Source organism: Carya illinoinensis, chromosome 7, assembly GCF_018687715.1.
Source record: "Carya illinoinensis cultivar Pawnee chromosome 7, C.illinoinensisPawnee_v1, whole genome shotgun sequence".
In the NCBI taxonomy this organism is placed as follows: domain Eukaryota; kingdom Viridiplantae; phylum Streptophyta; class Magnoliopsida; order Fagales; family Juglandaceae; genus Carya; species Carya illinoinensis.
In genome coordinates this window covers 27784618-27798540 of record NC_056758.1, presented here as the reverse complement: position 1 = coordinate 27798540, position 13923 = coordinate 27784618, and the positions used below count along the sequence as shown (strand labels likewise).

At 34.4% G+C, this 13923-nt stretch overlaps 2 protein-coding genes across 3 annotated transcripts; one reads left to right on the top strand and one right to left on the bottom strand.

Moving 5' to 3' along the window:
* The first annotated feature begins 2428 nt into the window (after positions 1-2428).
* Positions 2429-3835, top strand: LOC122315718. The gene has a single exon (XM_043131825.1). The coding sequence runs from the start codon at positions 3122-3124 to the stop codon at positions 3611-3613; it is 492 nt and encodes a 163-aa protein (XP_042987759.1). The 5' UTR covers positions 2429-3121; the 3' UTR covers positions 3614-3835.
* Positions 3836-4757: 922 nt separating this feature from the next.
* LOC122315716 (rho GTPase-activating protein 2) lies at positions 4758-8186 on the bottom strand. Of its 2 annotated transcripts, none has more exons than XM_043131819.1 (4): positions 7632-8186; positions 6376-6505; positions 5913-6263; positions 4758-5727 (listed from the first exon to the last, which is right to left on the bottom strand). In XM_043131819.1, exons 1-4 carry the CDS (start codon positions 7949-7951, stop codon positions 5104-5106), a joined length of 1425 nt encoding a protein of 474 aa, XP_042987753.1. In that variant the 5' UTR covers positions 7952-8186; the 3' UTR covers positions 4758-5103. The 2 variants fall into 2 exon arrangements, with proteins under 2 accessions (XP_042987753.1, XP_042987754.1); XM_043131820.1 differs by having other exon boundaries at positions 6376-6496; positions 7632-8185.
* Between the last annotated feature and the right edge of the window lie 5737 nt (positions 8187-13923).

Sequence of the window (13923 nt, the reverse complement as noted above, 5' to 3'; positions counted from 1 at the left end):
CTACAACTCTCATGTGAGGTACATATTCCCTATCGGAAACAGTCCAATTTTACTGCTAGTATGGTATTTGGATGTCAAATTCATCAATTGTGGGGGATTAGTTTCAGGCGAGTTGTCTAGTCTTTATCACAAAGCTGTGTTAGATTCGTGCTGGATTAGGATATGATGTCCAATCCATTAAGTGCTACATCGACACCCTTTTGAAAAAGGATATGATCCGTCAGCATAATTTTGGGGGTGGTGAGGAAGTTAGGATGAGGGTAGGACATCTGTGTCTTTATTATAATCATGGTGTGTTGAATGAAATGACTGAGTGAAGAAAGAAGTTCGTTTTCTTCATCTTTGAGCCAAAGGTATACCAACAAGAAAACGGAAAAAACGATGGTTCTCGTATGGCTCTAAATAAGAAAACAGAGACATCGGCCCCCACCCTCGTTTACTTGTCTGTGGAAACCATTATTATTATTGAACGCCCAATGTTTGGTTAATCCTTTAAAAGTATAGTTGTCCGATGGAACATCATCAGAGACGTCAGGGCATAGCTCGTGGTCGGTCCAACCGAGGAGTGACCTGCTGTAATCAGATGGGTTAGTGATACGGGTCCAAATGATTTTACGTGTCCATTGAATACACGTAAAAGGGTAGAGAAGTGGATAGACATGGGAGATTTAATACATGCTCGAGATATTTGCAATTGTCAAATTTTGTCACAAAAGTCAAGCTGCTGTTAAAAGTGGGGGTATATTTGGGAGAATTGAATTGAATTGAATTTTACTTCAGCCTAAACCCCCGTAACATAATTTTTTGGTTGAAGATATCTTTTGGGTTTTTATTCTTTTTGATGTTAGGAAGCTGTGGACCATGGGAGCTGTGTACTTAACCCACGTTTCAATCGTTTCTTTCTTTAAATAATAATAATAAGAAGAAGAAGAAGAAGACGACGAAGAAGAGAAATAATGGACGCCGTTTCCCTGTCAAAACGTTCCGCAGCCTTTAATTATTTCAGTTTGGTAAGTCATCTACTCTACCCCCCTCCCCCGGGCAACGTTTTTTTATCTACTTCATTTTAAGGGCCTCAAAATAAATAAAACACTATTTAGACGCCCTTAAATGAACTCGCTTTTCCCCCTTTTTAGAGGAAAAGTTCTTGGGCTCCTGGTTTTGCGGCATGAGCATTTCTTCCGGTACCATTTATTTTTTGACTTGGTAATTAAATAATTGTCTTTTTTAATGATATTGTGATTTGTTTTCAATGTTGAAGGCTATAAAAAAATGTGTGAAAAAAAGAAAAAAAAAAAAAAAAAAAAAAAGGCATTTAGCTTTCTCGATGGGTAGTGTCGGGAGCCACACTCTAGAACTACTCTTTTTAAAGTGGATGATAGCACCTTTAACTACAATCCCTTTTAGCTGCCCACCATTTCTTTTATTATCCTTTTATGTTGTAGTATTTAATAATTAGAGATTATATATTATATTATACTTGTAAGTCAATTATTTAATACCACACCTGTTGAGAAAATGATGTAAAAATGATGATAAATAAAGTTTTTTTTATAATAATGATAATATATGAAATGGAGAAAAGAAAAAAATTAAGGAGAACCGGTGTATTATAACATGTAGGACCTATTTGGAGTTATGGTAAGAATATTAAAAAGTGTTAAAATAGTTTTAAAAGCTCTTTAAAAAAAAAGAATTATTATTATTTTTTTTTTCAAATGCAATCAAGTCCGTCCATCTACCAATTGGTAATCTCAACCTGGCAGGCTGTGTTGCTCACCCTGTTGGTGTTTAAAAAAATTAGGTTGTTTGGGTATTATAAATTAAATAACTTTTTACTTCAAATAAGTTAAAATATACGTTTGAATCAAAGTATTATTTTGATATGCTTTTTCTCAAGGAAAATTTTATACATTATACTATCATCTTATTTGTATCTCACTAAATAAGATATGACACATTTATTACTATTGAATGATCACTTATTACATGCTTTTTTTATCATCAAATAGTAATCAATGTGTCACATTATATATAATAGGATGCAAGTGAGATGGTGGTGTGGTGTAAAACATTACTCATTCCTCAAATGTGCTTTTCTGGATAATATGAAATGTAACTCTAGTTTTAAGAAAATTGTTAATGGACGAAAATACTTATACAATTTTTAGATAATTATAATTTTCAAACTTTTAAAAATATGGTCATAATTTTTAAAATTTTAAATAATCGTAATTTCTACATCAGAAATCATTTTTTAAAATTTGTTTCTAAACAAAAATAACATATTTAAAAATATTTTAAACATATAATTATTGAATAGTAAATAATTTTTTTATAGTAGAATTTATTATTTAAATTAGAAGTTATAAATTTTAAGTCAAATTATATTTTTTACCGCAATCTTAAACATACACGTAATCTAAATAAACCGTTTATCTAGTAACAATTTTTCTAATCGTTTTAACAAAGTGTCTTTGTTTTTTGTTTTTTATTTTATTTTTATACTCAAAGTTGATTACACAAAACTGTTGCAGATAATTAGCTGGATATAAACAGAAACCTCCAATCCCACCTTGGAAAAAAAAGAAAAAAAGAAACCTCCAATCCCACCACACCGTATACCTTTTATCCACCATTATCTTTTAACAAAGTTGTGAATGGTTACACTTTTAACTTCGACTTCGTTCTACAACACCAAACTGAACCCAGTGCAGCCAGCAAAACAAAGCAAATGAATCATTTTAAAGAGAGATTTTCCACCACCCACCAAAAACGTGTGCCCCACGCAAGTATTGGGAGAGGCGGGTATCGAGGTTTTCCTTCTAGATGGTTTCGGTGGAACATCGATATAAATCATTTTGCTTTCTTTTTGCTTCTAGAAGGGCGTGCTGGATTATTTTTAGCATGCCCTTTGGTTTTTTCGGTCCTTCTAGAAAAGACTAATGACAAATGCTTCAACCAGTTACCTTCTCCTTTATGAAGGAGCGCCTTCAATTAAGTTAGAACTAGAAGAAGCGAAGCCCACCGTAATTTAGTGTCAAACAAGACAACCCACGTCCTCCCACTTCAGTTTTCCTGTTGGTAAGTGTCTGTATGTCTGTGTCTATCTTCTGTATGTATGTATAGGAGGATCAGCACCAGCTTCTGGGGGTACCAACCCATGCTTTCTTTCCTAAACATTATGGACGTCAGAAATCATCTTGTGGATGTCTCTTCTTTCTTTCTCTTTGAAGCCACCGGGGACTCCCAAGATAATTGTGATCCCGCCGCCGAAGGTGACGTTGGCCACGTCGACATTGCCATGGCCGACGATGATGCAGAATCGTTTAGCTATGATATGTTCGATGCTCTTAGAGATAACGAGCTCGAAGATTGTGATCCTCAAGCATTTGTTCTTCATGAATCATCTGACGACGAAGATGACGACGCTGGTCGTGAGGAGGAGGTGGAGGAAGAGGAGGCCCATAGCTGCCAAACATGGAATAGTGAACATAATTGGAATCCAACAGGCCACCAGAAATCTGGTGCTTCCGTCGATTCAAGAAAAGATCAGTTGATGACAGAAGCGGAGAAGAGCAGGAGGTTCTGGGAGGCATGCTTGGCTTCTTAAGTCTTGAGTCTACTTTTTCCAGTCTTATTCATACGTCTAGTTCCTGGTATTTTCTTTCTTTTTTCTCTCTTTCTCTCTCTAGCTCTTGGTGTGTTTTTAAGGAGAAACAGGACAGGTAGGGGGTGGTGGTGGTTTGTTGATCTAGATTAGGTTTTATTACAATTGTACATAACTTGTGCCAACAGATAGTTTGATACGATAACAATTGCCATCTAACATTCTTAGATATGCTTTATTCACAGCATGCTATGCTGATTTATTGTTTATTTTGCAATGGATCCCAAAATCACAAAGGAGTTGTCTTGTTCTTGTTCTGGTTCTGGTTCTGGCTCAACCGAGAACCAACTAGTCCCAGCTCGGTAAATTAGGAGATCAACTCACATTCATTTGGTACCCATCAATTCTTTCTCTCTTTTATTTTATTTGGGGTAGGAGGCGTAAAGACTAGGAGTAGGTTGTGTCACGAGGTGAAAGAAAGGGAGTTTGCTGAAAACGTGCGTGACTACAGTGTTCTTTAAGATGGTGTAAAAGAGAGCAGACAAGGAAGTATTAATCATATGAGGGTGAGAAAATGGCAACTGGGTTTGGCATGATTTGCACAGTGGCTGAATAATGTAGTGAAGAATTATAGGCTGGAACTATTAGAGCACAAATAAAGGGTGATTTGAAAGATATGCCATTACAAAGGGAGTGGATAATGATTGGATTGGTTCCCACTATTATCTCAACTTAAACCCATCAGAATCCCTCTCAAGTACAGGTGAAATCTATACTCTGACATCTAACTCAATTGAATGAATAAACAAAAGACATGACTGACAATTGTAGTTTTTTGAACGTTTCAAGTGACGAGCTACATTGCGAGAGGGATAGAGAGAGAAGAAACAATCATAGAGAAATCAGATGAGGCGAGAGATAACGACATGATGGACGCCAGATCTATCAAGCGAGAATGCAGCAGGAGAACGTCAACCTCACTTTGTGGGACGGGTAATGTAATGCAAAAGCAGGAGGAAGGGTGGTGATGATAGTGCGATATGCATAAATGGGGGTCAGACAGGCATACGTTGACTTCCTCCGAAACAAGAAAAAAAAAAATGGAAAGGAGATTTCAGATGAAAACATGCAGAATTTTCACGCCAACTTTAAAAGCAAAGCAAAGCTCCCTACAAATTCAATAGACTTCGAAATTGTTCGACGTGGAAACAGGACTCGACTTCTGACTGACAATTCATTCCAATCTGAAAATGCTAAGGGGTTAGAAAATGGTTGACTACTACTGAAAGGTACACAGAACAAGCACATGTTCAGCCGTAAGCTGAACCCTGAATATTTCACAATCCACAGGCAAAACACTCCCTCCCTCCCTACCCCAGTATAAGGAGAGCCTCACATTCAATGCTGTATTAATAATTTACAGGAGCAATCACAACCGTCGAGAGAAATTCCAGAGCAAACAAGCACTACGAAAATGAAAGAAGTCACGCAGATTATGTAGATGTCAACAATGGCATAGACGAAGTGGACATCGATTTATCAATCATCTCCACGTCATTGGTGCTTGCACATGCTATTGATGGGCTCTCTTTATCAAACTTTGTTTCCACGGCAATCAGGCTTGTCTCCAAGTCTTCTTCCACATCACTTGAACTTGAGCTAGATTTCCCATTTTTGCTTTCCGAGAATGAAACGCTGCTGATACCGGACTCCCCATTGAAGCCCAAACAACTTGAGGGGCTTGCATGCTCTGACTGTGGATCATTTGCCGGTTCTTCTGAGAAACTATTTGTGGTGGTATTCTTTCCGTCCAATTGCCTTAAGAAGCATTCTTCTATCTCACTTAATGACTCCACCTCATCTTCATCTTCACTGCTGTGGTTATAAGGGCAATTATCATCATTGTCTGACGTAGGTGCTTGCAATTCACAACTTATATCCATCTCCTGCTGGCTGTCAAAATCCTCGTCGGTTTGCTGATTGGAAGAACGTGATGACATAGGTGAATATTCTCCAGTAGCAGACTCTTCCCGATCTCTTATTGTTTTCATAATCAGGGTCTTGAGCAAGTTCATTACTTGAACCGCGTGCATTAGAGCCGTCAATGGATCAGACATCTAAAAAAAGGAAAAATAAAACATAAACTTACAGAATGAAAATGAAAAGCAATACCAACCACAGAAAATTATTGGTAGAACATTTAACTTTTAAAAGCAAAACAGATTCTCAGTAGTTATGATTTTCTTGCTACTATAAGGAAGAAAGGTTATTTGAAAATGCTGACCAGATCTTGGTCAAGTACCTGAGTCATATTAGGAGCAAAAACCATGGCAATGTTTCTGGCATTCATTTTGTTGGATTCCTCTTCCTCAACCACATCTGCCATAAGATCAACAGCCCAATTAAGCAATGCAACCTCAGTTGGCTTTAACTGCTTCACAAGCTCAACAGATTCTTCTTCAGTGTTGCACTGGAGAACTTGTTCAGGAGAAAGTCCATCTAGGACCCCTGAAGGAAGCTCTCGGAACCAGGCTTTGATGAGTCCTGCCAAGCAATGGACATCAATGTTTTCAGGGACAATGCCTCGGTTCAGCTGATCCCTTACACGCTCCTCTTGGCTATTCTCTGGGTTTATCCTGAAAATTCCTTCTGCCTACAAACAAATCATTTGCAGAAACCAGCAAGGAAACTTGTTTATTAGCCAGATTATGATAAACAAGCAACTACATGCAAGTAAACTAATAGAAGTTATCAAACACTAGTACCTTTAGACCTCCTTGAGAGTACAAGCGCTCTTGCATTAGCAAGAGTATGGTGGGCACACTATTTCCATTTGTATCGTAAGAGCATTGCATCGACTCTGCTGACACTCCAAACACGCTAGCACTGCAAAATCTTAGAAATAAAAGTTAGGACAATCCACAAAACGCATAAACCAATCATCAGGGAGGAGAAATTTCTAAGAGAAGAAATGCACTGGCAATCAATTTGAGATGCTAGAAAGTTTTTGTAATGAAAAATAAATCCAAAGTGAACAGGCTGATGATGGAACAGTGGGGAAAATAAATTCCAACATACTTGATAGTAACTGACTCTGCAAGAAATTCGGATTAAATTCAATTGATAAAAGAGATTGTTAGTCACCACATCAAAGGGAAGGGATGATGATTAAGAAGACATGAATAGTATTTTGTGGCTAGGGAAATATTATAGGCATCGTCTAATGACCCAAAAAAATCAGCTCAGTTAGAAACACAAGAGGATGACAATAGTTTGGGACACTTGGACGAACCCAACTCAAAAACTCAACGGATCTTCTTAAATATACAAGGGACTCTATTTCATTGAGTAATGCGAACCCAAATATCCATATACAGTTCCCTGCTCAGGAACTAGAGGAAAAGAATAAAAGATTATAATTTGAAAGCCGGACTTTATTACTTGCGGACACAAGGCGATCACTAAAACAATACCTTCAACTTGGCTCAGCAGAACTATCTGGCTTAGTTGCCTTCAGACTTTTCAATGAAATAAGACTCATAAACTAGGTAAAGCTTAACCTTTTGTCATTTCTCTATTCCTCCACTTACTCTACAAATAAACGGGGTTTTTTAGGCTTCTAATCATCACATCCAAAACCCTGCATTTATAAACCCCAAACACTTTAAGCTAAAAGATAAAAAAGTTCAAATTAAATGTATGTGAAATCTGGGGTTTGTTCAGATAGAAGGATTTAAAACTTCGACTCTAGTGCAGCTAAAAGTTCAGGACCAATGCAAATGTCTTTTACTGTCTCTCTGCCCCATCCTCAAGATCCAGAATGTAGTAAATAAAACAACTTGCTTCCTACTTCTACCAGATCTAAGATTCCAAAATTAAGGAAGGACGAAAATGAAACCATATTTTCAGCCAAGAAAAACAACATAAAACAGACAAAGTCAAGATCACCCAGAAAACGAAAACAGGAAAAAAAAAAAAAAAATAAGAGAGGAAAAAAGAAAAAGAAAAGAGCAGTTGATACCTTGCACTCGGAACTCGACCGGGGATCTCAACCTCGAACTCCACAGGCAGACCCAGAAACCCATTGAAACGGTCGAACGTCACGTGAGTAATGTGCTGAACATTAGTGGGCCACCCGATTTCCATGTTATGAACGGCGGACATCACATCCTCCCGCCGATCAACACGGCAAGAAACCATGGATTTCCTCAGAGCCGCCACGAGAAACGCCACCAGCGATAGCTGGTTTTGCTCTTCCTCGGAGCTCTTTCCACCCTTTGCTCCCCTACCACCACCACCACCACACCCCGCTCCCTTCGTTATCATCACGAGCCCTGTCATCTCTCTTCCTCGAACACACACTCTGAGAAACCAACCGTGTGGAGTCTCTTATCTGAAACCGTGTCTGTGTTTATTACTCTGAGGCTCAGTTTGTTTTCGTTTTAATGGATTTTGTTGGGTTGCATTCAAGTTTGGTTTTTGAAGTTATAACTCTGAATCTCTCTCTCTCTCTCTACTCTCTCCTTCTATCTCTCTCGGGACTTCAAACGGCCACTCGTTTAAAATTGAATTTGTTTCTTCCTGGGGTTACTTTTAACTCAGAGGTATTAGATTATCGAACCTTAGATTTCAAGAAAATTACATGGATGACACTCACAGTCAATTGTCATAAGCACCCAAAACAAAACAAGCAATGTTATATATATATATTCAAAAATTCTATGCGCAGTCATTTTTGTGAACTCTTTTATGCACTTTAGTGATATGATTAGTTGTGTATTAAAAAAAAATTAATTCAGCCAATCATATCAGTAGAGTGTACAGAGAGTACGCAAAAGTGACTGTATGCAGCATTACTCATATATATTCATACCATACCTAAATCTCGTGTGTATATATATATATATATATATTTAAAAAAAATTAAAATTTATTGTTTAAAAAATGATTTCATCAGATAAATTTTATATTTATCTATATTAAAGATTATAAATATCATTTTTCAAACAAAACTGGGTGGACGTTGGAAGCGTAACAAAGCTATGGCTTTTAGGAAATTAAAAAGAAATACTTTTGACCTTTATTCCGTGGACGTTGGAAGGGTCTTTTTTGCTTAAAACATCAATGTTTCTCAACTTTAATTGATCGTTCACTCAACAACATAGCTACTTCCACCAGCTTTAATTGATTGATTGGCAGTGCTCATCTAGTTTTGACGGCTTCAATTTTATGAACACATCAATAAAATACCAACACTCTCACATTATGATTAGGTGACCAGACTTCATTTATCATTTCCTTTAAAATACATAATTAAAACTTAATTTTTATATTTTATATATTAATTTTTACAATATGTTATGCATCAATTTATCTATTTTTTTTTCATATTATTTAAATAATATTTTTTTAACATTTCTTTTCTACTAATAAATTTGTAATATCTATATTTTTTTTATTTACAATATATTATTATATATAATATAATATAATTCAGTCCTATTATTATATATTGCTAAGATTTTTTTAGAAAAAAATAAAATAGAAGTGTTTTAAATGATGAACAATAAAATTTTTTTTATTGAAATTTAAAAAAAGTATAAGGAAATGAGGAAATGAATGAAGTAGAAATAATAATAAAATTATTTGAAAGATGAACAGTTAAACAGTGTCCGCTGCATGTAGTGAGTTACTACAACAACTTGTATTTTGCAAAATCTTTTACCTAATTGGATGAAGCTCATTTTATGAACATTCTTTCCAATATTTTACATTTTTTATATTATTCATGGGCCATTGAGAGGGCTCTAAGATGATTATCAATTTTAGTTATGCAAATTTTGCATAAATTTTTTATAATAAAAAATAATATTTATAATTTTAGATCGTGTAAGTTTCGTGTATTTTTTTTAAAAATTGAATAAATTTGATATCTACATAAAAAAATAATTTTCTATTGATAGATTGTTTAAAAAAGAAAACTATGAAACTTATAACTAAAGCTCAGTATGGATATCGAAATAGTTTCATCTCATTATTATAATTTTTTTAAATTTTTATATAAAATATAATAAACAATTCAAAAATTTTAAATCTTAAAATAATAATAATATTAAAAAATAATATTTTATTTTTCATATAAAATCATTTTATTTTATCTTATTATGTAAACTACGTCAAAATTACTCTCCCGTGAGCTTAGAGAAGTTATTACACTTCCGGAAACAGGAGAGCGTTATGTCACAAGAAGATGTCAATCCAAGGAAAGTAGGTTGGAAGTAATTATAGCATTTGGTAAAGGAATCATGGAGTTGATAATAGATATGACTGTGTCATTTTCCCAAGAAAATGGAGGAGACAATGCTTCTTTTGGAAAATTAATAATTAAAAAAAAAAAAAAAAAAGCAATTTCGAATATATGGAGGAGACCGTTGGGCGAAGGATGATTGTGATAGCATAGGCAAAGCGAAGCGAAGTGAGGACAACTTTGATATTTCCAATGATGAGGGGAGAGGGGCCCTTTCCTTTTGTTTTTCTATCTTTTTGTCTTTCGCGTGATTAATGGGAAATGGATTTTGCTTTTCTTCTTCTTTTATATCCTTTTTTCCAAACATTTCTTCTTTTGTCTCCAACTTTAGGCAAGGATTAGGAAAACACCATTGCCATAGATAATTTTATCAAAATTTTATTTTTTTTAATTTTTTATTTAATGATTAATTAAGTATTTTAAATGAATACGTGATTTATTTTTTATTTTTAAGAAATATCTAAATAGTTTTAAAAAATGGTGAAAGAAAAAATAAAAAAGAATAAAATTAAATCATTTTTATTCTATTTGTAGTTATTTTTATTTATTTTTTATATATTTTATTAATGTAATTGATTGCATCATTTTTTTAAATATAAAATAATTATTTTAACAAATCATATCAATAAAATGCGTAAAAAAAACGAAAAAAAAAAAAACTTTTGCATGATATAGGAATGGAAGTTGGGGCAAAGCATTGGATTCCATTTTGTTTTTAATATTAGAAATAAATTTATTGACAATGAGACCCAATTCTTCCAACACAACTGTCATTTTCACTTCACGAAAGCAAAAGGAGATATTATTTAGTCAAATGCTCAGATTCTATTATTTTAGAAGAAGACAATAACTAAAACAATAGTTGGAACTTGAAGAAAAATTAAGACTTTGACATAATAATGCCTTGAACTTCAAGTACTACTAATAATTCCCTTAATTCAAAACCAGAAAATTAATATCCATATATTTGTATTTATCAACCTTTTTGCTGGTTTCATTGAAATAAGAAATAAAATACATATTCATCGAGTAAATATTAATTGTTGCAAGGGATGAAGAGATAGGGTTATGCTTGAGTAATTATAAGATCAAAAATTTTATGTATAATCATTTTTACATATCCTATTAATATAATTGATTGTATCAATCAATCACATCAGTATAATGCGCGAAAAAAGTATTCAAAAGTGACTGTATATAAAAATACTATTTACTATTATGTAGCAAAGTTTTGGATAATCCAATGTGATGGTTTTTTACGTTCTATTATGTATTTGAAGATGCTTTTTAATATTTGGCTATTCCATTAACAATGCTCTTGTAATAGTGGTCTTAACACTAACATGCTCTCTTAATATTTTTAAGAAAAAAATAAAACGTTTCTCTAACTTTAGACGCCATCCAAATTAGAAAGAAAAATGATACACTTAAAATTATTTGCATAACTCTTTACATAATTAAGTTTTAGATGAAGAACATTACTAGAAAATAGTTTATTTGTTTGTGTATGATTACAAGAGAGAGGAAGGGCACCTCTTCTCTTCCCATCCTCTCTTCTTTCCTCATCTTCTTATTATTTTTCTTTTTCTAAATTTTCATTAGTGTTTTCATCTCTCTGTCTCATGGGCCTAGAGGTACATCTTTCTTCGCACAAAAATATTACACGACCTATATATATATATCATTAGATAATAGATACCCAGTGCCAGCTCTAGCTATTACATCCATGCATGGTCCCAAAACCATGTGTTTCCATCCTTTATTGACAGATTTTTTCAGTTATTTTATTATCTTTTCTCTTATTTTCCTTTATTTTATTATAAGGAAATTAAAACATGTATATATATAAAAATAATCTACGTCCTGGTCCACTCGATCGCCAACAGCCACTGCGTATGACTCCTCTAATCTAGACGCCCGTGTATCTTTCACTCCTCTATTCTAGTTGCCCATGTGAAGTGCCTCTTCCTCTACCTATACCTCAACAATCTAGTTTTAGCAGACATTCGTTTTTATGTTCTTTTCTAAGGATACAGAACGCCATCAATTTCTTTATGCGGCGGTCTAATTTGATGATCCTACTTTATAAAATTTCTTGTATTTTTTAGGAGATTTTGAATGAGGTTTGAACCAGTCCAGCCTTATTTTTGTACATGTATCTTTCTTTTAATTATATTTTTAAATTTTATATTTAATGTAACAAAATGTTTGTTGGATTCTCCACCCCCCTTTTGTATATAATTATAATTTAATGAAATGATATCCCATAAAAATATATCACAAGATGGGTTAGTCATTAGTGTATATACCATTAAAATTATTTATGTAATTACTAATTTTGAATGGGGTAACTTATACACCAAATTTTCATTTAATTTTTATCTTATGTACTATGTAAGATGTGGTATATTTATCATTATTAAAATTATCTGATAATAATAAATATGTTACATTCTATATAATATACGATATGAAAATAAGATAATAATATGATATATATATATATATATGAACGTGATGTCAACTTATATAATATAAGATATGAAAATAAGATAATAATATGATGTATATGAAAATGATGAATGACATCACGTTGCTCAAATTGTTCACATGATTCGTACGATTCATCTCTCTCTCTCGCTCAATCACAATGTGTCGTTGCTTTCAAAATCTACCAATAAAAAGTTTAAAATTGAGAAGTACGCACACGAATAGAATGCATCATCAGGTCCACCCAACTCGAGCTGTCCCAATATCAAAATCTGTTGTATGGAACAAAGACTTTCTGGAACATTCATTAATATTAATATAAATTAATTAATATTATGGTTGAGACCTGGCTACAAAATTAACGTAGATAAGGACATTCTGGTAAGTTCAGTAATCGGGAAACTCGATAGTGGGGATTGGGAAGGGATATCGAGCGGCCCATGCGTAGGGAACCGAGAAGGAGCGGACCGGGTTGGATTTGAATCTTTGTTGGATTTTTTGTCTGGTCTCTGTAAAGTAAAGGCCGTAACAGGTGGGGGCCACTTGAGGGTCCCCATTCACATACAAATCCTACGTGGATCAACTCCCTCCAAAAGGCTACCGTTCGAATTCGAAATTGTGGGATCTCTCTCTCTCTCAAATCTCATTACTTTGCAGCATCGTCAAAGGCTTTGCAGTCTCTCTCTTTTTCATTCTTTTGTACTTGTTCTTGCAACGTTACTATGTATATAAAGTCTTGTAACTTCGTTTTGACATGCCTTCAGACTTTTAAGCTTGAGAAAAGACTATAATAGGAGAGGAGTGTGTTGTTGATCTCATTATAGAGGGCTTTTATCTCGAAAGAGGGATAAGAGAGGGAAAAGATGCTAGAAGACAAGAGACGGAGGGGGAGAGAGAGAAGTGAAGATTTGAGATAGGGTTTCAGTTTCAATTTTCATTATATGGTACTAAGCTCATATTCAAAATGAAGTCATTTTGAAAATTTTTAAAAAGTAACGTCATTATTAATGAGAATGGTATATTTATAGTATATAAATATATATATATATATATATATAACTACGAACTGACGGGGGTCCAATGCAGGCGGGAGGGTTGGGGTCTGCACCCTTACATTTGACGGCCACGTGCACCTACTACCTAGGCATGCACACTGAGCAATCCGAGAAGCAGTAGGGACCGACCCGACCCGACCCGACATGCAGTTGGATGCGGTTCATGGTGGCATGACCCGATCCATATAATTCGGATCGGGTTGAACCCGTTCATCTTATCCTCGTTCGTTCTGCCATACGTATGGAGGCAAAAAGATCAGACTCATCAGCGTGGTTCCAGAAAAGACATAGACAAATCGAAAACCAACCACAAAGTAAGTAAAGGAAGAAAAAAAGGTCTTTTTTAGAGACTTTGTGTTTGGAGAGAGGTGTGATTACCATGGAGTGGGGTAGTGTTTTCCTTTAGCTGTGCTCTGTTTTTTAGCAGCAAAATAGACGATTGTTCATCTTGCAGGTGGCTA

Excerpts from the sequence above, each read along its gene's own strand:
- LOC122315716 (XM_043131819.1), bottom strand. The coding sequence starts at position 7,951 with ATGACAGGGCTCGTGATGATAACGAAGGGAGCGGGGTGTGGTGGTGGT. Across the intron at positions 6,264-6,375 it reads ACTCTCAAGGAGGTCTAAAG|GCAGAAGGAATTTTCAGGAT; the intron begins GTACTAGTGTTT and ends ATTTGTTTGTAG. Across the intron at positions 5,728-5,912 it reads TTGCTCCTAATATGACTCAG|ATGTCTGATCCATTGACGGC; the intron begins GTACTTGACCAA and ends TCCTTTTTTTAG.
- LOC122315718 (XM_043131825.1), top strand. The coding sequence starts at position 3,122 with ATGTATAGGAGGATCAGCACCAGCTTCTGGGGGTACCAACCCATGCTT.